This window comes from Scatophagus argus, chromosome 6 (genome assembly GCF_020382885.2).
Source record: "Scatophagus argus isolate fScaArg1 chromosome 6, fScaArg1.pri, whole genome shotgun sequence".
Taxonomy (NCBI): Eukaryota; Metazoa; Chordata; class Actinopteri; family Scatophagidae; genus Scatophagus; species Scatophagus argus.
Genome location: NC_058498.1, coordinates 1347603 through 1373979, shown reverse-complemented (window position 1 = coordinate 1373979; position 26377 = coordinate 1347603). Strand labels below are relative to the sequence as shown.

Sequence of the window (26377 nt, the reverse complement as noted above, 5' to 3'; positions counted from 1 at the left end):
ATCAGGGACGTATCGGGGACGTATCAGGGACGTATCGTGTTAGTGTGCAGAAACAGACAGGAGACATCAGGGACGTATCAGGGACGTATCGGGGACGTATCAGGGACGTATCAGGGACGTATCGGGGACGTATCAGGGACGTATCAGGGATGTATCGGGGACGTATCAGGGACATATCGTGTTAGTGTGCAGAAACAGACGGGAGACATCAGGGACGTATCGGGGACGTATCAGGGACGTATCGTGTTAGTGTGCAGAAACAGACGGGAGACATCAGGGACGTATCGGGGACGTATCAGGGACGTATCGTGTTAGTGTGCAGAAACGGACGGGAGACATCAGGGACGTATCGGGGACGTATCAGGGACGTATCGTGTTAGTGTGCAGAAACAGACGGGACACATCAGGGACACAAACTGTTCAGAATATTAAAACTGATTGGAGTCACATAAATAATCAAATATAAAAACGCATCACATATTGTAGTAACTATGCTAGACATTTAAGGAGGATTATTAAGGCGACCACAGCTCACCTCCACAGCTACACACTTTGTACTTCTATACTTGTGAGGACACACTGATACAATCTGTAGCCCTACATGAACTAAATGTGTAACATCCAACCCTGAACTGAACCAGATTTTAACCTGAACCTCAAAACCAGGTCTCAACCCTCACAACGAGGCCCTCCCAAACACAGGCAGACAGACGTGCCCAGACACGCACACACACACAGAGTTGTGTTTCCATCACTTTTGGGGACATTACATTGACTTCCATTTATTTCCTGGAAGATTAACCACCATGTAACCATAACAATAAGCATAACTTGCCTAATCCTAACCTCAACCTAACAGATTTTTGTCCCCACAACCACAGGAATACACGTATACACACACACATGCACACACACAAACACACGCCTCCCTCCAGCAGCCAGTGTGTTGCCATGGCAACAGCAACAAGGACTGCATGTGTGTGTGTGAGAGAGAGAGTTCAATTTATCATTTTAACGGCTTGGCGTGAGAACGTTTGCTTTCATGATTGGGAGTCTTTTATTTTGAAGGATCTGGCTCAGAATGCAGTGAATCTCTGGATGAAAGAGTGGCGATCTGATTGGATGGCAGCAGGTTCCTGCAGACTGACAGATGGCGCCACCTACAGACTGCAGAGCTCACTACACAACACATCCTGATGATTACTCTCACTGTCAACCAGTTTATGTTTACATTTATTACACTATAGCACAACTGCAGCACTACGTTTACCTCCTTACAGGAACAGCTGATGAAGAACAGAAACACTAAACAGTCCAGCTTCACTGAAAGACTTTAAGGGTCATAAATGTGACAGGAAGTGATGTCAGGAAGCTGTGAGTTTCCTCTGAGCAGGACTTTAAACTCCTCCACCTCATCAGTCTCAGCTAATCAAAGACGTTTGCATGTTAACTGAGGTGAGGAGAGTCAGCTAATGATGCTAACGATGCTGCTGCCCTGCGGCACAAACAGAGGAGCGATTAGCATCACAATCAGCTCGTTAATAGCAAGCAAACAGCTCATTAACAAGCAGAAGGAGCAGCTGTCTGAAAAACTGCTGCACAGGTTTTACTTTACTGTCACTACTGACTCACAGCACAGCCAAAAGTGTTCATGGCTATACATGAACACTGTAAAGTATACAAACTAGTATTATGAGTATTATTACCTACCTCAGCTCATGAGTAATCTTATATTCTGCGATCCTGGTGCGCGATTCTGTTCAGATTGTTTTCAGTGTGAATTTAACATTTCCTTGTTATTGACAGAGGTTAGAGCTCTGGTCCATTTTCACCGCCCCTCCCCCGCCCGGGTCTCTTATTGTGACATCTTAACAGTCTGAGAGCTGACAGTTTGAAAAATAATTTTTATTCTTCTTGTGTTAATTTGAGAAGCGTCAGTATGAAATCATGAAAACAATCAGAAACTTCCTGTTCTGCTGCGTCAGGTGATTAAATGAAAACAGACAGATTGCTGCTCTTTTTCACTCACTTTATCTCTCATTTATTTCTGCATTTCTTGTTTCTGTTGGAGGCTCTACTCAGCAGCTGGCAGCTGATTGGTCGAAGAGGGGTTCTGTCATCTTAACTGACCAATCAGGGGCAGTACGTTCTTTGGAGTGCTCCAGTATAAAACCATTGTAACCTCAGCTGAAGGAGAAAATCAGTGAAAAGTCCCGTAAGCGAAGAGATGCTCCTACTGAACAAACAGGAAGAACCAGAGGAGACGTCATGTCCTCGCTCCCACCATTGTCCCATGCACATCGTGGTCCTGGATCTGGTCTCACTGAGCCTCCTGGTTGGAGAACACTCCAGCCTCCCAGCGCAGAGCAAGTTTGTTTTTATGTCGAATTACACGAGTGGACTCAACTACCTGAGAACAGATGAGACAAGAAGACAGACAGACAAGGAAACAAAAGACAAAGATACAGGGAGACAATGAGACGATGATACAATCAGACAAGTTAATAAGGAGAACAAGTGACAGAAATTCAAGGAGATGTGGACTGTTGGTACTGAACAAAGAGATCTCTGAGTTACAGTAAAATAATGGAAAAACTAATTCAAAGCATCACAGGTTCAGGCAGAGGATGTCAGGCTGGTCAGGGTGCAGTGAAAGTGAAGTGAAGGTTGTACCTCATTATTCACGTCGTCGACCGGCAGGATTCCTGCGTACTGAAAAGAGAAAACAAACCTGTAACGAACGTCTGACGGACCTGCTGTTCAAAAATCATCAGATGAGTCATGTGATCATGTGCAGTTTTTCATCCCAGCTCCGGTTGGGGTAGTTTTTAGTTTCATTCCTGTCAGTTGTGATGAAGTTTTACTCAGCAGAGTCCACTGACAGCAGTTTAACTGACGCAGTACCAGAAGGCAAACCCAAGCAGAGTAAACGTGAGTTTAACAAAGTCTGCTTGGATCAATTTAAATGCAAAACAAAGTCAAATCAAGCACTTCAGTGAATGAATATGTAGGTCATCTGTAGGTCAGCTGTTTTAAACCAGCCAAGTCAAACTTTATTTTGACAGAATAAAGCATGAAACCTTCAAAATAAAAGCCAAGAGGTGCTGATGACTCACTGAGCTCTCCTCCAGTTTCAGCTGGCTTCGTCTCTGCTCAAAGTCCTGCAGCAGAGTCTCTGTCAGACCTCTGAGAGCAGGGGGTGCTGGCTGGACCACTGTGGGGGAGGAGGAGGATGTGAGGGTGGAGGAGGAGACAGGGCGAGAGGAGGAAGAGGAAGGAGGAAGAGGTGAGGAGCTCCAGGGCTGAGCGGTGACGAAGGAGATGGAGGGCAGACGGGTGAAGGGCCGAGAAGATGGAGAGGAAACGCTGGTCTTCTCTGAAACACAACGGGAAGAAAACTACATTTATGACACTGTCTGTGACATCACATGTGACAGTGACCTCTGACCTCACTGCGTCATCAACAGATGATTGGTTTTGTGACATGACTGAATATTAAACATGCTGACCAGTGAACGTGTCTGGACTGTGTTGGAAACCAGCTGGTGGTTACTGATTTACACAAAGTGAGCCTGGACCACATTCAGCAGCTGAACTTTGGTCGCGCTCTCATTAAGTTACTCATTGCTCTGCAATGTTCAGTATATGTGACAAACAGCAGCATCCGTGCTGCACCTCTGAGCGGAGCTGCTGATTGGTCGAAGGGCAGCTCTGAGTGAGAACTTTGACAGAAATAAAAATGATCCGTGTGCGGGTTAGCTTTCATTATCTAAACCTCACATCTGCGTTGGCTTTCTTTTGCTGCTCCAGCCTTTGTCTAACCTGCTGCTCATGGCGACTCATGATGGCTAACTTAAATTTATATTAGAGTTTGATCAATATATTCGCTGATATTAGCTTGTTACCAATTAGTTGTTATGGTGAGCTTAAGATGGACTTTTCACACAAATTGAATGATGGATTTATGAAGAGCTGCTGCAACACCAAAGTGATGAAGGCACAAAGTTGCCCTCAGCTGCCTGAATGGAACCATGATACAAACTCCTTACCTGTGATCACAGGTGGGTAGAACTGACTAATGGCCATCTTGGTTGCCTGTTCCACCAGAGGAGTCGGAGAGAAGAGCTGTCCATCAGTTTCCTCCCTGGATGCCCTCAGCTCCCGCAGCTCCTCCTCCCGTCTCAGAGCCTCCTCGATCTCCTTCTCAATGAAATCTGGAGTTCCTTGTCCTCTGGACTGCAGGCCGGTAGACTCCATGCTATCCCTCCAGGACCGAGGCCATGTTGAGGTTGTGTCACGCACAGGTGTTGGTGCTGTGGAGGGTGGAGAAGAGGAGAAGTGGGAAGATGAAGAAGTCATTCGATCTTGCCGGAAACCTCCTGTGTCCTGGATCTCAGAGTCCCTCACTGAGAAGGAAGATGGAGCTGAATTCATTTGACTGATATACAACTGGGTTTCTTCAGGGTGTCGATGAGGACAGCAAGGTGACGGGAAGACTTCGGCGTCTCCAGACTCAGACTGAGGTCTTTGTTCTGTCCTCTTGTCCTCATCTTGTTGATTAAACTCCTTGGTTACGTCCTCCAGCTCCTGTGGAGGATCTAGACCGTATCCTCCCAGGATCCGTCCCTGCTGCTGAGGCTCTTCCCCCCTCTGGCTCCGTTTTTGTATTTCCCGCTTGATGATGAAGCTCACTCGGCTCTTCTCTTTGGCTTTGAGAGGCGTTAGCGGCAACTGTAGACGTTTGGTTTTGATCTCCACCATCTCTGCTCTGTTGTCACTGTGCTTCAGTCCTCGAGAGCGTCGGAGGTTCTCCTCACGTTCCTGAGCTAACCGGATCTCCCTTTCAATCGGGGTCTCATAGTTGCTTGTGGACTTGCTGCTTCTGCTCTCTTGAGTGTTGTCACTTAACATGCCTTCGTCACTGGTATAGCCACCACCCACCTCCACAGATAGTTCTTCCAGACCAGAGTCCAGGTCCTCAAACACACTGCTCTGCCGACTGAGACTGTCCTCGGTCCGGTACACTGTCACCTTCCTCTCCCGATGCGTCTCATTTTCCTCTGATGGTTTAAACTGGGCTGTGTCCTCACTCACCTCCACACTGTCTGTCTCCACCTGCTTTGATGAGGACACATCAGGATTTGGCTGCAGAGACGTGTTCAGATGTGTTTTTGAGGACCTCAGAGGGCTGAGGAGTGCAGTCAGCTGGTCCTGCTCCATCTTCAGGAACTGTTGCCGCACAGTGCTGAAGTTGATCTGCTCGTTGTCAATGGTCCCAGGCTCAGCAGGCTGGGGAGGTTCTGGTCTGGACCTGACAGGACTGTAGCTCACACTGAAACCTTCGGTCAAACTGTTTGTAGATTTGTTCAGATCCAGATTCTCCAACATATTCAGCTGATCTTTGAATGCTGGTTTCTTCTTCGGTGCTTGGCTGCGAATGATCTCCTCTCGAAGCTGCTTCTCCTCTTCCTTGTGAACCACTATGACACCATTGTTCAGATCCACTTTGTACTGTGAGTCTCCATTGCTGTCTGAGAACAGACTCTGTGGCTTTTTGCTGCTGCTGTAGGTCTGTAGTTTGAATCCTCTCTCCTCCTTCAGGGTTTCCAGCTGAGTCTGCCTTTGTGGTGAGACCATCCAAGCTTCATTCAGCTCGGCCTCAGGACTAGTTGGGTCCTCCACAAAGGAGTAGAAACCACAGTGAGAGCCCGTGCTGCTGCTGGGACTGCTGGGGTTGCTGGGACTGCTCGGATGCCACTCGTCACTGGTGCTCCCTCCATCCTGTGACACTGCAACCTGCTGGACCTTAACCACCACATCCTTGGATCCGTCGCCTTGCTGTGAGGAGACGACCACTGAGGAATGACTGTGCCCGACAGAGATGCTGTCAGAGCTGAAGACTTGATCATCTGGGTTGGGGCCAGCGATGGTGCGCAGGTCTGAGGGTTGCAGCAGGGGCGACAGAGGCTTCAGCACCCATCTCCTCGGGGTGCTATCCATGGCTGCAGGGGGCGCTGTGGTGCCTGCAGGGGATGGAGGTTCTGACAGAGGAAGATGCTGAACGGAGCTTGATGTTCGGAAACTCTGAGGAGTTAGAACATCCTGACAGTCGCCTGCTGAGAGTCTCTGAAACAAAAGAGAGGATGTTAATATGGAAACAACAGAAAGGACTACAACATGACAACAACAACAACAATGAAGCCAGTTTAATAGTGACAAAAACAATCTTAAAGAACTGCAATAAATCACATTTATTTTGAAATTAGATTTGACTCAATATTCATCTGTTTGTTCCTTAAAAGTTTATTTCCTGAAACATACTAACCATAACTGTGTCAAACCTTTGAATCAGCTCAGTGTGTCACAGTCCTATAAAATGTGACTGAAATATGTAAAACATGCTTTAAGGAAGGCATGCAGACCTTTAACTAAACTCAAAGTACAAACGCAATCCTCTAAAAAAAAAGTCCCGCATTCAAAATTTTACCAAAGTAAAAATACAGTATTGTAAGCATTTGTATTATAAGTAAGTATTAACAGCAAAATATATCCTGCAATATGATCAAGTGGAAATACTGCACATACAGCACAGGAGTAAATGTACTCATCAGCTGCATTTTATGTTTTGGAGGAAATGACTCTGGAATGTCAGTAAAGCTTATCAAAGCTGATTGAGCAGCAATAACGCGGTTTATGGCCAACAGGTGAGTCTGCCACATAACCCAGAACTGGAAGATCAGTCAGTTCACAAATGTTTATCTATTCTTCACTAATAACGTCATTTTCCTGTACTTTTATTTTGAAGGCTCCCTGTTCCTTATTACTTTGTTCTAATGTAAGTTTGTTTTGCCAGCTTGGGTTTTGTTCGCATTAACCAGGAGGTCGACAAGTTTTTGAATCTGATCATAAAACAAGCACACAGCCTGAACGAGGCCAAAGATTAAAATGCAAACTGAACTTCCTCCTTCAGTTTGAACTCTCCGGACATCGACAGTGAGGTCAAAGGTCACCTGGGGATTTTTGGCTGCTCTACTCTTTGACCAAATCACTGAAAAAAAAAGTTTTAGATTTTAGTTTGAGTGGAGCTGCGAAGAGTCCTCGCTGGTTCTCCTCATCCTGTGTTCTTATTTTAGATGTTTCTTTAATGGAAGTTCTGAACGTGACTGTGGATGATGTTACCAAAGCACTGCTTTGAATTATTCACACTTTGTTTTTCTAACCAATCGGGTGTTTCTGTCTCTAAATACTACAATGCTCATGAGCCTGCTGTTGCCATGGAGAAGAAGAGTGGTGGTCGTCATGGTTACTCAATTCACCCACTCATTTGCTGACTGCAGATTGGTATCAGCTTTCTCAGCGGCTTCATCTTGAGATTCTACCTGCTGTGAACGGAGCATGTGACAGAATGAAGCTCTGTGATTGGCTGAATATGAGAGAACTGCTTCCTGAAAGTTCTCTCCTGCAACGTTTATATCCACATGCTTCTTGTAGCTTTGAGCTTTACTGTATCAGCAGAGGCTGAAGACGCTGCTGAGAAATGAGGGCTCAGCCAATCAGACGCTTCAGACGACCCCATTCAGACAAACAGAGACGCTCGTCTGTCGGTGTTACTTCTGCATTACAGCATTAGTTCAGTGTGTCTGTGGGCACGTGATAAGCCCCGCCTGCTGCTGTCGGCTGATAACACGCACCCCGGCTGCTATCAAACAGACAGACAGACGAGCAGGCAGGCGGACAGACAGACAGTGTGAGGAGTAACTGACAGAAGGTCAGAGGTCACCGTGTGGATCGAAACAAACCCTGAGGATGAGGAGAAAAGTGCAGCAGTCTGCCTCTGTCTGTCAAAGACATCTGAGCATCATAACGACCCCATGATGGGTCCAGTAGCGCCGTCATCAGGACACACTTTGCATGTGCAACAGCATCAGGATGCTGTCTGTGATTAACTCTGCGGCCTGTAGGAGGCGCTAACAGCAATCTGTTTTACATGAGAAATCTTTACAAAAAACTGTCTCATCCACTAAAAACTTTCATTCATTTTTAAAGAATGACATCATCAGTGATAATACATTAATCATTAACCAATACGTTCATACGTGAATGTATAGAAGAGATTTGTAGCTGTTGGAGCTGTGGATCTGAGCTGAACTTTTCCCAGCTTCTTCATGTTTTTCAGAGGTTCTACTAAAGTTGTATTAAACTGTTCTTGTTATTATTAAATATGATTTGCTGTTAAAGATGATTTTATTAATCAAATATTGTTTTGTTATTAAAGCGGTTTCACCTACCTGAGATCAGGTTCCTGTCAGCAGCTGTGGAAGCTCAGACTGAATAACTGACTGACATGACAAAGTTCATCTTCTATCGTCCAATCAGAGACTCCACCCACCGCACTGCACACACACACACACACACACACACACGGTACTTCCATACTTGGGAGGACCCTCCCTGACATACTGTAGCTCTGACTTTTGAACTAAAACCGAAGCATCGAGCAGATTTTTGAAGAAACGTCAATCAAATTTTATTAAAATTTTGTTGTTTACACAAATCATCATTCTGGGAAAATGAAACAAAACTTCCTCCAAACTGACAATCTCCATACAGACCAGAAAATTAAAGCATCAAACATTAGAATTTAAGGTGGAGTTAATGCATCAGTTCTTTTAATCAAAGGCAAATTTCTCTTTCAGACCTTAAATTTTATACACCAGCCAATCAAACACAAGCATCATTTTACTGTTCTTATGTCTTCTGCTATGAGCAGCTATTTAGACGTATTTTTACCTGTCAGTGTATTTATTACCACATGTAGTCATTAAGTTTATTAGCTTTTGAATATTTATGTGATTAATTTTCTTCATTTGCTTTTTCCTGTGTGTTTCTGTTGATTTGTACGGTGAGCTGTTGCTGCCCCCTGCTGGTCAAACACAAACTGAACCAAACCTGCTCACAAATGCTTTGCTTGCCTGTCTGCCTGCCTGTCTGTCTGTCTGTCTGTCTGTCTTTGCACTTTAAGTCTCACCTTGGTGTTGTGCTCCAGACTGTGACAGAGAACCTGCCAGGGAGGCGTGTACCTGAACATCCTGGTCTAACTGGATCTGATAGAATCTGACTGGTTCCTACTGGGTCTGGTCTGTATGATGACGACGATGATGATGATGATGTCGGTCACACCTTCAGCCAGCAGGAACCAATCACCATCAGCCCTGAAATAGACAAAAACTGAGCTCTTTAACCTGATTGAGACACCTGCGACGTCCTGATTGATGCCCCAAATTGTTGCTGTTGTTGTGATGTCCAATCAGAGAGCACCGATGATGTGAACAGGAAGACACAAACAAGCTGTGATACAAAACTCCAAAAAATAAACTTCATATGATCTGATAAACTGTTTTATTTATCAGTTCAGAAAAGAACTGACGACTATCTCACTACTGAGAAAACCAATGAGAAATGTTTATTTGTATCGAATGTTATTGTTATTGACAGAAATAATTGGATAAAACGTTTTTCCAAACTACATTTAAAACAGAGTCTGTTTGTCAACAAACACCTCAGTGATGTAAACAAACACCTGATATCACCAGAAAACATCACTGACTCGTTTACTGCTTGTGTCTGTGAGCTGTCAGTTGCTGTAAGAGTTGTTGAATGTTGGAGGTGGGCGGAGTGAAGATATAATCTATTTTTCTTTACATTATGATTAAGAAATTCTTCCAGCAGCTGATCAGAAACAGGAAACGCTGACAGACAGTAAGGTGATGTCATGATGATGTCACACAGGTGAGTACAAACAGAAGCACACAGAACATGGACTCACCCTGCAGGTTCAGCTCCGCCAGCTGATGGAGGACAGATCCAGACTGTCTGTGTGTGTGTGTGTGTGTGTGTGTGTGTTGCTGAGCAGTAGAATTTGTCAGGAATGCTGCTGACCAACAGAAACACACATGCACACAATAACTGACCACACCCACCTCACACACAAACACACACACAGATACAGAGAAACTTTATGAGATTCTTTTTTTCCGTCTTCACAGAAACCAAAGCAAGTAAGAAGGGTGACAATAACAGCATAATCCTGTCATTACTTCCTGTCACATCGTGGGGTTTGTTGGCTATTTGGAGTGTGTGTGTGTGTGTGTGTGTGCGTGTGTGTGAGAGAGAGTGAGTATGTGTGTGTGTGTGTGTGTGTGTGTGTGCGTGTGTGAGAGAGAGTGAGAGTGTGTGTGTGTGCGTGTGCGTGTGTGAGAGAGAGTGAGAGTGTGTGTGTGTGCGTGTGCATGTGTGTGAGAGAGAGTGAGTATGTGTGTGTGTGTGTGTGTGTGTGTGTGTGTGTGTGTGTGTGTGTGTGTGTGTGCGTGTGTGTGAGAGAGAGTGAGAGTGTGTGTGTGTGTGTGTGTGTGTATGTGTGTCATAAGATAAGATAAGAAAACCTTTATTTGTCCCACAAAAGGGAAATTGCAGCATTTCAACAGCAGGGTACAAGAACAGCACTGGAATAAGAGTTACAGGATCAGAAGTACTTAAGATAATAAAAATAAAAAATATATAAGAAATATAAAATAAGCATAAACACAAAATAGCATCTACCTATCTACAACTCAACTACAAAGCTCTGCATAAGTAATAATTTCTTGATGTGTGTGTGCGTGTGTGTGTGTGTGTGTGTTGGGGGGGGTGATGAGGTGTGTGTGTGTGTGATGAGGTGTGTGATGGGGGCAGGGTATCAGACAAACAGTCTGTAGCTTTAAATTTAAATGAAAGTTCAAGTTTATGTGCCATCAGGAGAAGTTGTTGTTTCCTGCAGGGGGCAGCACTGAACCTCAGTCAGCAGGTTGCCAGGACAACATGAGGCGGCTGTTGGTTATGTGCACAGAAGGAGGAGGAGGACGAGGACGTGTTTCTGTTTTAACTCTCTACAAACTCCCTCAGTGTGCTGCAGAAACAGAGAAATGTCTTGTAGCTGTTTAGTTAGAATTTTATTTGTGGCAGAATCTTTAAACACTGATTACTGATCCAAAAGACGACAATTTTTTGATGTTTCTGGTTTTATTCATGTTGGATTTTTAACCTCCTCTGGTCGGTGAGAAGTGTCTCAATCTAAGAATCTGAAAACTCACCGACTGAGAGGCAGCAGGCGTCGCTAAGGTGAGAGTTCAGCATCTGTAAAACTGTGGTTCAACACGGACAGAAAGTGATTCATGAAGTCATTTAGCTTCTGTTCTGTTTTTACAAAGAAATAAACCAGCGTGATGTGTCTGAACCTGCTGAGATCTTTATAAACCACAAGTTCAGAATCTGTCCGATTCCTGCAGTTTCGGTCTGTTGTTGGATCATTTCAAAAACTGTGACGGACACACTGAGACCCTGAGAAAAAAGTTCAAAGGGCTCAGACTGTCTGAACATCTTACAGACCAATTTATCCTCTCAGTGAAGTTTGATACCTTTTGATATCCTTATCCCACGTCAGCCCAGCTGCAGGAAAAGTATTCACTTTTTTCACGACAGGGTTGCCAGTTCTGATAATTACGATTTGAATGTTATAGAGCTGTGTATTTGAATGGATAAGCCAAGAGAATTCATCGTTCAAAGTGATGCCATATGCAGATGACCTCCTCTGTAACAAACTTCCATCCACTCTGGACAAACTTGATCAGTTTGGGAAATTGTTTGACTAGAAACTAAAGGTGAAAAGAAGAGAATCCTGCTTAGGATCTTGGCTTAGTGGTCTCTAGATCCTCTGAACTCCTTCTGAAATTTAATCTAACCCATTTAGTGGATTAAAAATGATAACAGTCCCTTCCAAACATTTTTTAAAATGATTCTAATTTTGATCCCACCCAAAAGACTTGCAGTCACCTGACATCCCCGCCCACCTCCTCACCTGCATCTCATTTCCTCTTCATCCTTGCAGATACTGAACCAACCCTTCAACTTCCTGTTTGTTTAATATCAAAGCTGCCTGGTGAGTCCTGGTGGTCTCTGGGAAGTTTTGTTGCAGAGTCCAGCAGCAGCAGGAGGAGGAGGAGAGGGAGAAGAACAAAAAGGAGGACCCAGTTTGGTTTTGATCCTGCAGCGTGGAGCTCATCCTGTTAAATTAAACCCAGAGTCTACTTCCACAGAGCCAGCCGCTAATCGCTTCCTGCTAAGAGCTAAGAGCTGAGTGCTTGAATCATATCATGAGGTGGAACAGGGACAGATCGATGGACTCAGATGGACTTCACAGACACCTGTAGCATCATCATACTGTTGAATGCTTGAAAACTTTGGTCAAATGGCCCACAGTGTACAGTAATTCAGATGACACAATAAAAAATACAACTAATAATCCTAATAATGATAATATGTACCATATTTATTTTTGAAGATGTTTGCTTTTCTTGTTGTACACATTTATTGATGTTGTGAGGTTTGATAATGCACGTACAGAAGGCTGAATCACTTGGATTAGTTGGACACATAAAGGTTGGTTTTCATCCACCCACAGCAGTGACGGGTAACTGCGACCTGGTGGCCAAGTCCAACCCTCAAACAAAAACAAGACAGTTAAGTTTACACCAAAACTGAAACACGACTTTTCATAAATCTGCTACAGGTAAAAATGTAAATGTAAAGCTCGTGCACCACAATAAATATGAGCTTGTGACATCTGATAATAGTATGATTTAGAGTCTCAGAGACATGGCATGCTGACTTTTTCCCCCAAAGACAACGACAACAAAGAAGGTACTTTAGTTTGACCGAAGTCGGTTTTGTCTGGTGTGTGTGGACAACCTGTCAGTTACTTTTCAAGTCCTGTAGTGAAACACAAAGCGAATGTCTGAGTCTGCAACTCTGTTAGCACAAATGTATTGAGGGGAAGATGAATTCTGATACAGTCCTAAAGTAAAAGGTTTTATAAATGTGTTGGATTCTTAAATTAATTGAAATAATCAAAAATAAAATACAATAAGTTGACATCACATAGGCCTGTAAAAGTCCTGATCCTGAGCTGAGGGTTTAAGTGAACCGTTTGGCAGCTCATCTGTCAGTTTCTGAGTGATGTAGTAAACCTGCAGACATCCTCCATCAGTCACCGTTAACATTACTGTTAAAGGAACAGTTCACCCAATAAAAAAATAAATGCAGTCATTATCCGCTCACCTGATGACTTAATTTTCATTGTTGGATGAAGAGTTTCTTTGACAAGCATTACAGAGTCCTTCGAGGTCTCACAGTGCATTTCATCCTTTACTTTAAAAGCCTGCAAGTCCACCAGTGTTCAGTCTGAGATTTAGAGTGCAGCTTATAAACTCCTTCAATCATAAAGTTGTTGTTTTTACACTTTGATAACAGTAATTAAGACTTTATGTATTTTTAGCTCAGCTAGCCAGAAGCTGCAGGTTGTCAACCAGTATGTCCAACACCTTGGCCCAGGACAAACTTGAAATGTATTGATCACATTCTTGATCCTCAAAACGTCTCTCAGTGAGACAAACGAGGACCGTCTGATCCGTTTCTTCTTCTTTCGTCTCTCAGTCATCTTTGTTGTGTTGTCGCCGTGGCAACCATCCGTCAGCAGATCAGTTCAGATCTGTTAATGGAAGACACGAAGCCATGTAAACCCGATGAGGACGTCTCGCTGCTTCGCGTCAGCCCAACTGATTAAAAATTTCAGCTGAGAGACAAAAATCTGCTGTGATCAGTTTTCAGCAAAAGTGACGACAGCCGTGAACTACTTTACTGTAACTGAGTCACAACAACATGGCCACTCTGACAGCAGATCAGTGAATGAGTCAGGAATAAATAATGAGCTGTACTGGGTTTGTTTTAAGCGCCTGGTCACGCTAAAGGATTTCATTCCTGATGTCAGCCTGTCCACCACTCTGGTCCAGAGTGAAATATCTCAGCAGGTATAGGATGGAATGTGGTTCAGACATTCATGTTCCAATCAGGATGAACTGTAATAACTTTGATGATCCTATGACTTTTCATCTAGTTCCACCATCAGATCAAATTTTTCATTTGCCCAATGAAATATCTCAACATCCACTTGACGGATTGCCACAGGAATTTGTTTAAACACTGTGGGCATATAGCATGTCAATGTTAGCGTTTAGCTCAAAACACCAATGTGTCTATATGCAGGAGCTAGCATGTAGACACTGTGTTTTCTGACCATTGACATAGGGGAAGATGGCTGGTGTGTCTCCACCTCCTTCCACTGTACAAAAGTGAAGCCAAAATATCCCTGATACAAGCGCTGCCATCTTGTTCTGGCGATGTCATTTGGAGCCAGAGTCTGTGCAGTAGTGATGGGGAGGTGGAGCCGTGGCATCGAGTTCCCACACATACAACCCAACAATCAGGAGCAGCGCTCAGCGGTCAATTATCATATTTAAGCTCATTTTTGTACCATCAAATAACTAATTAAAACCGAACTGGCGAAAAAATGAACAAAATGTACAAAGCTAATGATGTACCTAAAATGACCAAAACCATCTTTGGGAAAAACTGATGTCCCATCGACTAACATGGAGGGGGGAGGGGTTTAAGACTTGTACTGGAGCCAGCCACCTGGGGGTGATCCAGATGTTTTGCCTTCACTTTCAGACAACTCTCATCTCATCTCATCCAACTTCAGTCAACACAGTCAGTCTGCTAGTGGTAGCCATGTGACTGCTGCTAATTAGTGCTAGCAGCCAGAACACAAACCGTGAGCTGCAGTGAAGCCAGAAACAAACACGTTTGTGTCTGGCTGCCAGCATTAGCAACCTGTTCAGAGTCAGTTAGCGTATGTAGAACCTCTGCAAAAACAACCTGGAAAAACGACTCTGCCACTGTTATCATTGTTAGGCGAACACGTGCTGACAGGAGGGGTTCAGTGAACAGTCCGATCAGGTATCAGATGTTCAGTCAGCTGTCAGTCATGGAGGGTAAATGAAGTGAAAGAAGGGGGGTCATGTTGACTGAATGAATGAAATCTGCTGTATTTTAAGCTGGCAGCTTTGAGAAACTATTGTTTGAAACAAAGTGCAGTGATATCATGCAATGTGATGGAGGATGACGGAGGCTGTGATCTTATAGAAGTACAAAATCATTTTTTTTCCTTTCAGCACTGAGTCGAGCCTTCAGGTCATTTTATTATGTTTTCTCACGTTTATAAAACCCTCCAAAGAACTGAAAAGACTCCAACAAACTGAGTGAAACTCATCAAATAAATACAACTTTAAAATTAATTCACGGTTTTATATCATAGAGCTTATAAAGAGAGAGAGAGGAGGTTAAAGTTACAAATGCCAGGACTGCTTGGCTAATGCTAATGCTAATGCTAATCAGATGCACTGAGGCGTCACAATTGGAAACGTGAGCAGTACAAAAGTAAAAAGGCTTCAAGAAAACATAAATAGATAAAGAGAGGTTTTATAAAATGGAGAATGAGGAAATAGGAAGTGATGTCATGTTGTTAGAGGCGAGGCTGAAGGCAGTGGGTGGAGTTTAGTTTCTGTAGTTTTGTCCTGAAAGTCTCCTTCTTTTGTATTTTCATATTATTATATTTCAATGCAGCGCCCCCTGCAGGATCACATGATGCTGCAGCACTTACATGGCTGCTTTTCCTTCTTAATCTCCACTGCCTTTCCCTTCACCCCCTCTGCCTCCCCTGCCGTCTCCCCATTACTCGCCACCGCTGTCGCAGCCTCTGGAGGTTTAGTGGGAGACGGTGGGGCAGCTGAGGCAGGTGGAGACACAGCTGCTGTCTCCTTCTTCTCTTCACCTGGTGACGTTTTTCCGTTAGCGTCTTCGATGAGCACCAGCTCGGCCTTCACCGTCCCCTGCAGCCCCAGCACCTTCTTTGTCTCGTCCTCGTCCTCGACGTTCTGGTATCCCATGAAGACCATGGTGATGGGGTTCTCCGCGGTGGCCTCGGCCACGTTCGGCTCGCCGCCTGCTTTGGCTTCCAGCCCAGTGATCTCTGCTGCGATTGGTGGCGGCTGCTCGGGACCCGCCTCTTCCTGGACCTCTGCCGTCGGAAGAGAGGTCACCGTGGCGACAGTCTGTGACATCATCGAGGCCTCGTCAGCTTTGTGGATGAGCTCCTCGACCTCAGAAGAGCTGAGCAGTTGGACGCCATCTTCGCCGTTCATCTCATGGACCACTAAGGGATAGACAGAGACAGCCTCAGGATCTGAGTCCGGATCAGAACACCTGGCGGTTACATGGCTGATCTCCAGCTGAAGGACCAATTCTGCTACACTTATGTCACACTGCACTGCACCACACCTGTACACAACTGCAGCAAGGTGAGAAGACAAACAAGTGGAGGTTGCGAAAACAAGGTTTTCGTCAACAATCAGGCCTTCAGCTGCAGACGTGCGTCTTCCTCCTCCTTCAGGTCTGTACTGAACTCCGTCACCTTCTGAAGTTTGTCACCTGACTGTCAGGTGGCCTTGTTTTGTGCCTTAACCGTCTGATGAGACGCTTAACTGTCAGACGCATGAGGAGGAAGAGGACAGTGTAGTGTGACCATACGTCATCATGCTGGGCTAAGACAGGAAATCATCGTTACTGTACCCACATTCTGCACAGTTATGGAAACACTATCTTTGTGGTATAATTCGTGCAGACAGGAGTTTACAGATTGTCTCTTTAATCCCAGGAGGAGTTTTACTTCTTTAAAACTGGAAAACGTCTTGGTTCAAAAAGGATTTTACCGCCCTCTACAGTAGTTCAGCAGGTAACCTCCACTAAAACCAGCTGTATTTTGTTTTGAATTTGCTGACATCACCTTTCTGCTCGTCCTCGTAAACTTTGACCCCTTGGTGAGAAAGGTCAACAGGAAGTGTGGTGTTAGTAGACAGAACCCTGGTTTCCCCCGTCACTTTGTCCCGCTCTACTTTAATCTCCACCGAGTACATGGCTGGAGAAGGAGGGTGGGGGTATAGAGGCGGTCACACAGGGTCAACAAAACAAACACACACTCAGCCATCCTGCTGCTCATTTAAGGCACAAAAATAAAGATGGAGAGCAAACATGACATGTGGATTAAACATGAGACATTAAGGCTGACACACTCACACACACAGGGAGGGACGGACAGACAGACAGACAGACAGTTGTTAGAGACAGACAGGAGGTTAAATGATACACATGATCCCGAACTTTTCCTTTTCCTGTCACATGATGTACCTGAGGTTGGCAGAGTTTGGAGGCTCAGTGAGTGGAAGTTAGTCGAACCCAGAGTTAACGGCAAACTTATCGGCGAACTTATCGGCGAACTTATGGGGGTTTGGTTGTTGGCTGCAGCCCTCAGTATCGTGGGTTCAGGGTTTGAACACCTCGAACCACAGATGCTGACTGATGCGTTTCTTTGGTTTTGTATTATTTAGAGACAAACAGTAAATACGGTGACACATCAAGTAAACAGGAAGTGATCAGCGGCTTCTCTCTCGCTGTAAGCGCAGCTGCTGTGACGATGAACCCAACCAGCCAATCAGAACTCCACGCTAACTTCAGGTAGGACATCAACAAACTGAGTGATGAAGAGTTTTCTGTCCTGGCGCCCCATCTGTTTGTCTGTTTCTTCTTCTATGACTCACCTCTCTTCATCTCGTCAGCCGCCTCTCTTGGTTTGTTCATTCGAGGGCTTTTGTGAACTTTGACCTCTGCAAGGGCTCATGGGAAAGAAAGGAGGCGGGCACAGAGACAGAGCAAAAACTGAAGCTCTGATTGTGAGGTCATCAGAACACTTTACTGATTCCTCTCTGATCCATTAACTCAGCATAATCTGATTACAACAGCCTGCATATGATAATCTGATTATGATTACAATAACCAGATTTTTATAACGTGACTACAGTACTGATAATATGACTCGTGTAAGCTAACCACGATCCTACTATCATAATCCGACCACCAGTGTTCTGGTTACAGCAATCACATCAAAATAATCTGACTTCTTTAATGTGATCTGTAATCTGATTACTGTGTTGAATTTACAGTGACAGGACCCATCAGAACAGAGTCCAACAGAGTCTCACCTTGGACGACATGAGCTGCAGGTGTGTCCTGCTGACGGATGCTGTGACCTTTGACCTCTACAGCTGATGACAGAGACACGATGAGAGGAAAGAGAACAACGACACAAAAACATCCAGAGAAGAAGAAATTTACCTTTAACTGATCCTGATGACACCTGCAAGCACAAAGACAGGGAGATGAAGTCACTGTAGTCCAACAGGAAACACGCCAAAATGATAAACTACAGTCTGCCAAACTGCTAGCGCCACCTACAGGCAGCAGAGCAGACAGCATCGGTCACCTAACCACTGTAATTTGGCTGGTTTAATCTGATTCGAGCTACAGAACCCAGCGGGAAGCAGTAAACCAACTGTGTGAGTGTGTACTCACAGTAGTGTGTGTTATGGTCTGACACACTCCGCCTGTTTCCAAAATGAGGAGCTCCTTCTCCAACCTGGAACCATCAAAGGCACACAATAAATTCTTTGGATGTTTACTCTGGCTGGAAATCAGAGATGCTGATGTCTTCAGTCGACTTTGTTGTAACTGTGAAACGAGTTTCCTCTGGGAACGCGGCCTCAAGTCGGAACAACAAAGCAGAAACGACTCCTGGTTTTAGATCAGACCTGTTGATGGTGTCCTCCAGGGTCCTGGTCTTGGCCTCGTCCTGCTCCAGTTGTCTCTTCACTTCATCCTGCTCTGGTCCAGCAGATGGCGCTCCATCCAGTAGCCAGCGCTCCCTCAGAGCCTTCGACTGAGCACAGACAGGAAACACATTCATGCTGCGTTGGCCCTTTTTCAAAGCATTAAAATGATCAGTAATGTGGCACAAAGATCAAGTTATGAATACACGGTCACTCGGTCAAGTTTAAAATTTAGTTTTTCATTTGTGTGAACATGATCAATGAGCAAACAAACAATTTTAAATCAAATTTTCATTTTCATGGTTGACGATATTTAATTATTGACAGAATAAAAAAGAAAGCTTGAATTATCATAACAGCTGAGATAAACTGATGTCACTACTACAATCAGGTCAAACTTTAAACTGGCTGTGATGGGCTTTTGTCTCCCCCTTCTGGTAAGAAGAGTAACAACACAATGTTAGTTTATGTCGCCGTGGGCACCTCATTGCTAGGATGTTCATTTATGTTATGTTGTATATTTATATGTTATATGTATACGTCCTGCACAGCATTTTAGCGTTACAGTTTTGTTTTAGGTCATACACTGTTTAACAATTGAATAATATAATAACAATAGAAAGAAAGATGCTTATTATGAGTTTTAGTTTTTAACTTTAATTTTGGGTTTTCAGTTTGGTCGTACAGAAACAGGTTTTGTTACCAGCTTGTATGTGTCCAACATGTGCAGCACCACTCATGTGATTAGTAACTTTTAAAACTGCTCCCACACTGACAGCTTGATTCAGGTCAGTGTTGGCCTCTGCGGCATCAGTTTCTCCTCAGTTCTTCACTGACTCCAGATGAGTTGATATTTGAAGCTGACGTGTTTCTGTGTCTGAAGGTGTCGTGTGATCAGACGTGAACAGCTGCGTTAAGAATAATCAGAGTTATTTTAAAGTAGCGGCTGAGAGTCTGCGAGCGAAAGCAGTCGCAGCGTTTCTGTCGTTCCTGCACTAAAACCAGCTGATCTGAGATCTGCTGCAGATATTTTTACTCTGCAGCTGTTCACAGCCTCGTCAAGCTCAGGGTCACCACACCTCTGGATGTACACTGTAAAAATATCCTTACACTATAAAAAAACACTTTCACTGGCTCTAAACAATACAGCCAAGGCTACAAAGGGCTGTAGGTTTACTGGCCGTGCTCATTAGCAGGTTTATATTGTTTTTAACATTTATTATTTCTTATTTTATAGGAGAAGTTATGACATTCTTAAACATTTTAAAAGCAGCTATGGCATGTTTATTTATGGATTATAGATGATAAATACACAGGAGGTTGAAGAAGAACGTGACTTTGGCGGGTAGATTAGAGAAACGCGCTACAGTCAGAAGAAATCCTGATCTCTGATTGGCTGGCAGGTGTGTCCTAAAACTGCACACGAGGCCTTTTCAAACTAATGATAAGACTGAATTATCATTTCCTTTTCACTATGGCTGTTCAGGCAGTTAGAAATTAGCACAACATTGCCGTTCACACAGTTAGCATAAGAAGATCAAGTCCACTCCGAACGGTCATGTGGTTTATACAGCGTGATGGTGTCCCAGTCAGGAAGAAGAAGAACCAGACCGGACAGGGTTTCTCAGCAGAGATCCGACCCATCAACCCGTCTCACCTTCAGGTGCTGCAGAGCTCTCCTGTCGTCCTCCAGCTGCCGCTTCTTGTTCTCTATCTCAGTCTGCCACTTCCTCTTCTCCTGATGCATCATGGGAAACAGAGTGCGACACACAGAAACAGTTAAAGCTCCGAGCACGAGGAGGCTGGAAGGTATCGTCCTGTGAGACATCACCTGACACTTCAGCTGCTCTCACCTGTTAGACATCACCTGACACTTCAGCTGCTCTCACCTGTGAGACATCACCTGACACTTCAACTGCTCTCACCTGGCACCTGTCATTACAGCTAACATTTACCGAAACACACGACTGTGATTTTTTGACAGGTGATAGGGGAAAATGGTGTGTGTTCGGGAGCCAACGAAGTCAGTTACATTTCATTAGCTGCTGAACACACATCATTTTCTTCAGCTACTTTCACACACGCTGACAACTGAACTGAGCTGAAACATGAGACACCTGAAATGCTTTCATTCATTCCACCTCAGTTGATCTCAGCCACTGGAGGTTCTTGCACCTCAGCAGACTCGTCACGGATTCAAGACCTCAACATGTTCAGATGTTTCACCCTGTGTGTACAGCCTGCGAAGTGAAAACACTTCAATTAACCTAAGAAAACCTTTTACAACGTCTAAACTGTGTGTTTTACTGGGCCAAGAAGCAAACGAGTCACAAGAACAAATGTGATTCAGCGTTCTGATTCACAGCAGGATGATTGAGTTACACTGGAAGTAGATAAGAGTGTGTGTGTGTGTGTGGATCAATAAGTGCATTAGTGAAAGAGCACTGAAACAGACCTCAGATCAGCTCACAGGGTTCAGGGTGTGTCTGGAGTTTTAAAATATCTGCTGCAGTCAGAGGTTGACTCTCATACGCACCGGTGTAATCATACAGTACATGTGTGTGTTTAAACATGTGTGTTGAGGTGGTGTGTTCACTGACAGTATGTAAACTGGACTCACTGAGAGGAGCTGCAGCCGATCCTGCTGACAGAGAGCTTCACTCACCCTGAGAGACAGACAGACACGTGAGGACAGACTTCACCAATACACATATCAAGCAAGACAAAATACATTAAACTGCAAAGATTCAGGCTTAAGGACACAGTTTTTCAGCTCTGAATTACATCCACAGGAGGTGTTGGATCAGTAAAGTCTGCATCACTGCAACAGACCATCCAGTCAGTAATTCATCTCTGACACTGGGGGGGCGGCGGCCTCGCCCATGAGGTCAGTGGTGTGGGTGGGGTCACGGTTTGTTGATCGATTTATCTTCGAACACGGACAGGAAGTCACAGCATCACGTACGTTTCAGACGGACTGATGAAACGCTCTCAGTAAAATATGAGGGAACTGAAGTGAGGAAGCATTAAAGCTGTGCTCAGATTTCAGATTTCCACCTCGTCTCACCTGCATAAATTTGACCACTGGACCGTTTGTGTTTGTTTGTTCCAAACATCACATGAACACACAATACGGACATTAGCTGTAAGATCTAATGATCTCATACTGCTGTTAGCATCAGCAGGACCTGCTGGACCCCGCTAGGCCCTGCTGGACTCTGGCGGGTCTCTAAGGTTTTGCTTCAGGCCTCCGACATGCTCTGGATGTTTGAGTGTCAGCGTCACAGAGCTGCTGTTCATCTGTGGACATCACATGAGTTAGCCGCTAGCTGTTAGCTCGCTGCTACTGAAACGGCTTTGTTCAACATGGTGGAGTGAGCCAACAGAGCTGATGTCCTGATGACAAATGTGTTTCTGTTTTACGGACAGACAGGATTTACAGTTAACAGACTTAACTCCAGAACACGGTCTTGGACTTTACTTGGCCCCCGTGCTGCATCTTCTTCACTGGGTTTAGGTAAACCACTCAGCTTGTAGGATTTTTGTCTCTTCAGACTCTGACTGTGAGAAATGAACTCTGTTTCAGCTGAGAGGTTGTTTCATGTTAAGAGGGTCAGAGAAGGAGCATAAAGTCAGATTTTAATGTCCACACGTGTACACCTAAACAGGTAGACACAGAATCACTCAAAGGAACTAATAATTAAATGCGTTAAATTTATTACTGGGATAAAAACTTTAAGACAGACATACGACCTTTCGTCTCTCGGCTGACTGGTGTTCACTGGGTCTGCTGTTAAACAGTTAAACTGGGAACCAGTTGAACTCTGCTGAGCTCAGCACAGTTTTCTGGTTTTGTTTTAGTGGAGCTGAACTCAAAGGCACCGTCTCCATGGAGACCGGACTCAACAACAGACCATCTGAGCTGCAGAGAGAAAACACTGTGTATACTGGATCCACTGGAAACCAGCTCAGACTGCAGAACAGCAGCACTGGACAGACAGGAAGTTAACCGAAGAGAGCAGAGCAGCTTCTCCTCACATCCTGCTCTTCCCCTCCACCTGCAGTTTCCCCACCCACATCCTCACCTGCGGCTCATCCTCTCATTGGTCCTTCAGGTTCACTTTCAGTCACATTGTGACCTCTGTTGCGTTGTGGCCACAGCTTCGACTCTGGTCACATGATCGAATTCAGGGTGTGGTCATCACCTGTCCTGGTTTTGACTGCTGCCTGCCTGAACTCAACTCATCTGCCTCACGTCAAATCAAAAGCAGCTTCCTGTTGTTGTGTCCAGTCCTGACGCAAATCAGCTGCTACCCGCCTGCACCAGTACAGTCCAGCACAGTCAGCGCAGCACAGATGTGGACAGATGTGGACAGATGTGGACAGATGTGGACCAGTCGATGGATCCCAATCAAATGTTTTACTCTGGTGGGTGAAGTGATGCTGCCCACAGTTCACAAGCACTCGAGAGAATTCACAGAAAGGTTAACCGGCTGTGAGAGGCCACACACTCATAAAATGGAGGACGGTAACTAAAGTGACACGTGAAGTGAACAGGAAGTGATGTCAGCACATCAGCGGTGCCTTTAAAGAGCCGCTGCACACACCGAGTCAAGTTCTCATTCGATGTTAAAATGCATTTTGTTGTTGCTTTATTCTGCGCACGGACAATAAAGTTGAATTGAATGTTATTCTGTATGCTGACAGTTTTCGGAACTTAATGTGGTGTTTTCTTCCCTCTTTGATCCACAGGATTGGAGTCGCTGTTTGGACTTCGTCGATTTTCAGATTAAAATCTGATCGCTTCCTGATCAATCAGTCAAACTCTGACTTGTTAATGTCTGATTCATCTCTGATTTTCTGTCTTTTTTCTCAGAGTTTATTGATAAACTGATTAGTTTTCATTTTTTGTGCTCCAGGGCAGCTTCCTGTTTGGTTTTCAGAATAAAAATACTCGAAACAGTTTTTTTGATTTAATTCATCAGTTCAGACTGAGTGAACGCATCTGTGTCCTTGTCATGAATCCACCCCCCGAGACTCCGCCCTCCCACCGCTGCCGCAGACACACTACATACAGGAAGTAAGCTGGACTCACTTTCAAAATAAAACTACAGTGTTGAAGTGTTACACTCGGCACACTGAAACAGGTTACTGGAGATATTGTCACCAAATTTACTCTGCTGAATATTTTTAATGTGTAGTTCTGACCTTCAGACCAACATAAACACCAGACTGACGCAGAAAATGAGTCAAAGTCCTCCCAGGAGGACGACACTGTGTCTTCAAGTGTTTTGTCTCTCTGCTGTGTGTTCGTTGATCAGCTTTCTCACAGGTCAGAGTTCACTGACTGGAACTCACAGAATTCATCAATAATAAATGAACATTTACAAACTTTACACAAAGGTCTTTCAAATAAATTATTCAGTGCATAAACTCAGCACACGCAATTACTTCAATCTCAGATGTCCTTGAGTCAAATTAATGAGAAAAAAACTGTCAAGAACTTGTTTTAACTTTGCTTGAACTTCATGTAGAAACTCCGAGACAGCAGGATGTTTTCTTAAAACACAGCAGAACAATGTGGATTATTGTGTCAAAGTAAGTTATCGGTCAACAGACTTCAGTTTATACCAAACGCAGCACCTCAATGTGACTTCCACAGACAGAAGTCTGAACTCTGTGGTAAATATTCAACATGTAACTTCAGCCGGTTTCAGAAACATTTTCAGATTCACGTTTATATCCTTAATTTTAAGTCGTCTGCATCCTGTTTTTGTTAAATCTCACTGCAAATTTACTTTTATCTCAATTAAACTTATTTTTTGTATTGCACTGTTTTGTTTAATTCGTTTAAATGTTTTATATAATTTCAAGTTAAGTACTCTGAACTGCACAAAAGGATCTATATAAATAAAATGTAGCACTTTTAGTAATAACAGTAATATGTGTTATTTTGAAACCGACCGGAAGCCATCACGTCTAACATGTCTAACTTGAGTTATTGACCAGAAATCAGGTCCTACATTTAAAAAAGCTGATCAATATGTAATTATAATTGCTCGAGCTGCCCATTGATGAGTGATCAGTTTTGTTCGGCCTGCTTCCGCCCAGAAAAGTAGAGCATAGTCTGTTTGTCACTCCGCCCAGATTTAATGTGACTTAACCCTTTAATGTCTCGCTGCAGTGACTCAGACACTCACTGATCACACTGTTCACCTGACTGCTTATCCTTCTGGTATTTGTGCTGGACTTTGGCGCAGTTTGGGCGCAGTTTTCCTTCCGCCGCGCAGCTTTTTCCCGGCAATAAAGATCCTGACTCAGCGGTCTGACGGACTGATGCCGCACAATGACGACACACGAGACACCGCACGCTCACATTGAAGTCACACTTTACGTCATAAATGTATAGAAAATTATACACAAGAAGAGAAAGAAGAAACGATGTTATTAAAGAGAAGAAGAAATAAAAGTGTACTCACTCCATGTCCGACGGCAGATCAGTCCGCTGCAGCCCGAATCATCTGATGTACATCCCAAAGAGAAAAGAGACCCGCCCACCGAAAAGGAGAGAGGAGAGGAGGGGGGGAGAGGAGAGTGGAGAGGAGAGGAGGGAAGGAGAAGGAGAAGGAAGAGGAAAGAAAAGAGGAGAGAGGAGGGGAGGGAAGGAGAAGGAAGAGGAAAGAAAAGAGGAGAGAGGAGGGGAGGGGGGAGAGGAGAGGAGAGGAGGAAAGGAGAAGGAAGAGGAAAGAAAAGAGGAGAGAGGAGAGGAGGGAAGGAGAAGGAAGAGGAAAGAGGAGAGAGGAGAGGAGGGGAGGGGGGAGAGGAGAGGAGGGAAGGAGAAGGAAGAGGAAAGAAAAGAGGAGAGAGGAGGGGAGGGAAGGAGAAGGAAGAGGAAAGAAAAGAGGAGAGAGGAGATGAGAGGGGAGGAGGGAAGGAGAAGGAAGAGGAAAGAAAAGAGGAGAGACGAGGGGAGGGGGGAGAGGAGAGGAGAGGAGGGAAGGAGAAGGAAGAGGAATGAAAAGAGGAGAGGAGGGAAGGATGAAAGGAGGGGAGGGGGGAGAGGAAAGAGAAGAGGAGAGGAAGAGAACAAGGCTGGAGGGGAGAGAAGGGAGGGGAGAGGAGGACGAGAGGACAGGAGGGGGACGAGCAGAGGGTAAAGCAGGTAGCGGTCAGTCACGCTTACGTCCTACTTTTGCATAAAGGAGCTCAGTCCAGCTGAGTCACCATCAAACAATCATGTGTAACCAGAGAAACTACTGAGAACGTTTCTATCTCTTCCCTTCACTTCAAAACAGTATCAACCGTCAGGTGTCTTACCTTGATGATGTCAATATCTGAAAACTATTTAAAGAAAAATCGTGTAACTGCTTTAAAAATTAGCTCACAGAGCTCAAGCTGTTTGCTGACTGGTCACAGAGGCGTCCCACAGGCGCAGGGATGTTGTATGAACCAATTAGGAGTAAATGTCAGAAGCAGTACAGTTCAACTGTACACGGGTAACATTTTACATACAACAGCGCCACCTGCTGCTCAGGTACTCCAAAACCTACAAGCAAGGCATGAAGGACAGCAGAATCCAGACTGTCCAGTCGTTTGGACCTGTTATGGAGTAGTGATGGAATTTTTCTGCATGTGCAGTCAGTCTGCCCTCAGAACGCATCATCGCTGTAAAGACAAAAGAAGACGGGACCAAGAACACAACCCTGAGGGACCCCTGCAGTGAGGCT

At 44.6% G+C, this 26377-nt stretch overlaps 2 protein-coding genes across 8 annotated transcripts; both read right to left on the bottom strand.

Moving 5' to 3' along the window:
• Positions 1-1773: 1773 nt before the first annotated feature.
• LOC124060959 (mitotic spindle positioning) lies at positions 1774-8381 on the bottom strand. 2 transcript variants are annotated; one of them, XM_046392402.1, is made up of 5 exons: positions 8289-8381; positions 4050-6126; positions 3117-3376; positions 2674-2712; positions 1774-2410 (listed from the first exon to the last, which is right to left on the bottom strand). In XM_046392402.1, the coding sequence occupies exons 2-5, from the start codon at positions 5998-6000 to the stop codon at positions 2321-2323; spliced, it is 2340 nt and encodes a 779-aa protein (XP_046248358.1). In that variant the 5' UTR covers positions 6001-6126; positions 8289-8381; the 3' UTR covers positions 1774-2320. The 2 variants fall into 2 exon arrangements, with proteins under 2 accessions (XP_046248358.1, XP_046248357.1); XM_046392401.1 differs by lacking the exon at positions 8289-8381 and adding an exon at positions 6326-6382.
• A 6365-nt stretch (positions 8382-14746) lies between these two features.
• On the bottom strand, positions 14747-25199 carry palm1a (paralemmin 1a). Of its 6 annotated transcripts, XM_046392672.1 has the most exons (11): positions 25130-25163; positions 21271-21316; positions 20768-20890; positions 20308-20388; positions 18633-18760; positions 18397-18460; positions 18160-18181; positions 18027-18089; positions 17586-17651; positions 16775-16906; positions 14747-16144 (listed from the first exon to the last, which is right to left on the bottom strand). In XM_046392672.1, exons 3-11 carry the CDS (start codon positions 20780-20782, stop codon positions 15570-15572), a joined length of 1146 nt encoding a protein of 381 aa, XP_046248628.1. In that variant the 5' UTR covers positions 20783-20890; positions 21271-21316; positions 25130-25163; the 3' UTR covers positions 14747-15569. The 6 variants fall into 6 exon arrangements, with proteins under 6 accessions (XP_046248628.1, XP_046248626.1, XP_046248625.1 ...); XM_046392670.1 differs by lacking the exon at positions 20768-20890 and having other exon boundaries at positions 25130-25199; XM_046392669.1 differs by lacking the exons at positions 20768-20890; positions 21271-21316; positions 25130-25163 and having other exon boundaries at positions 20308-20486.
• Between the last annotated feature and the right edge of the window lie 1178 nt (positions 25200-26377).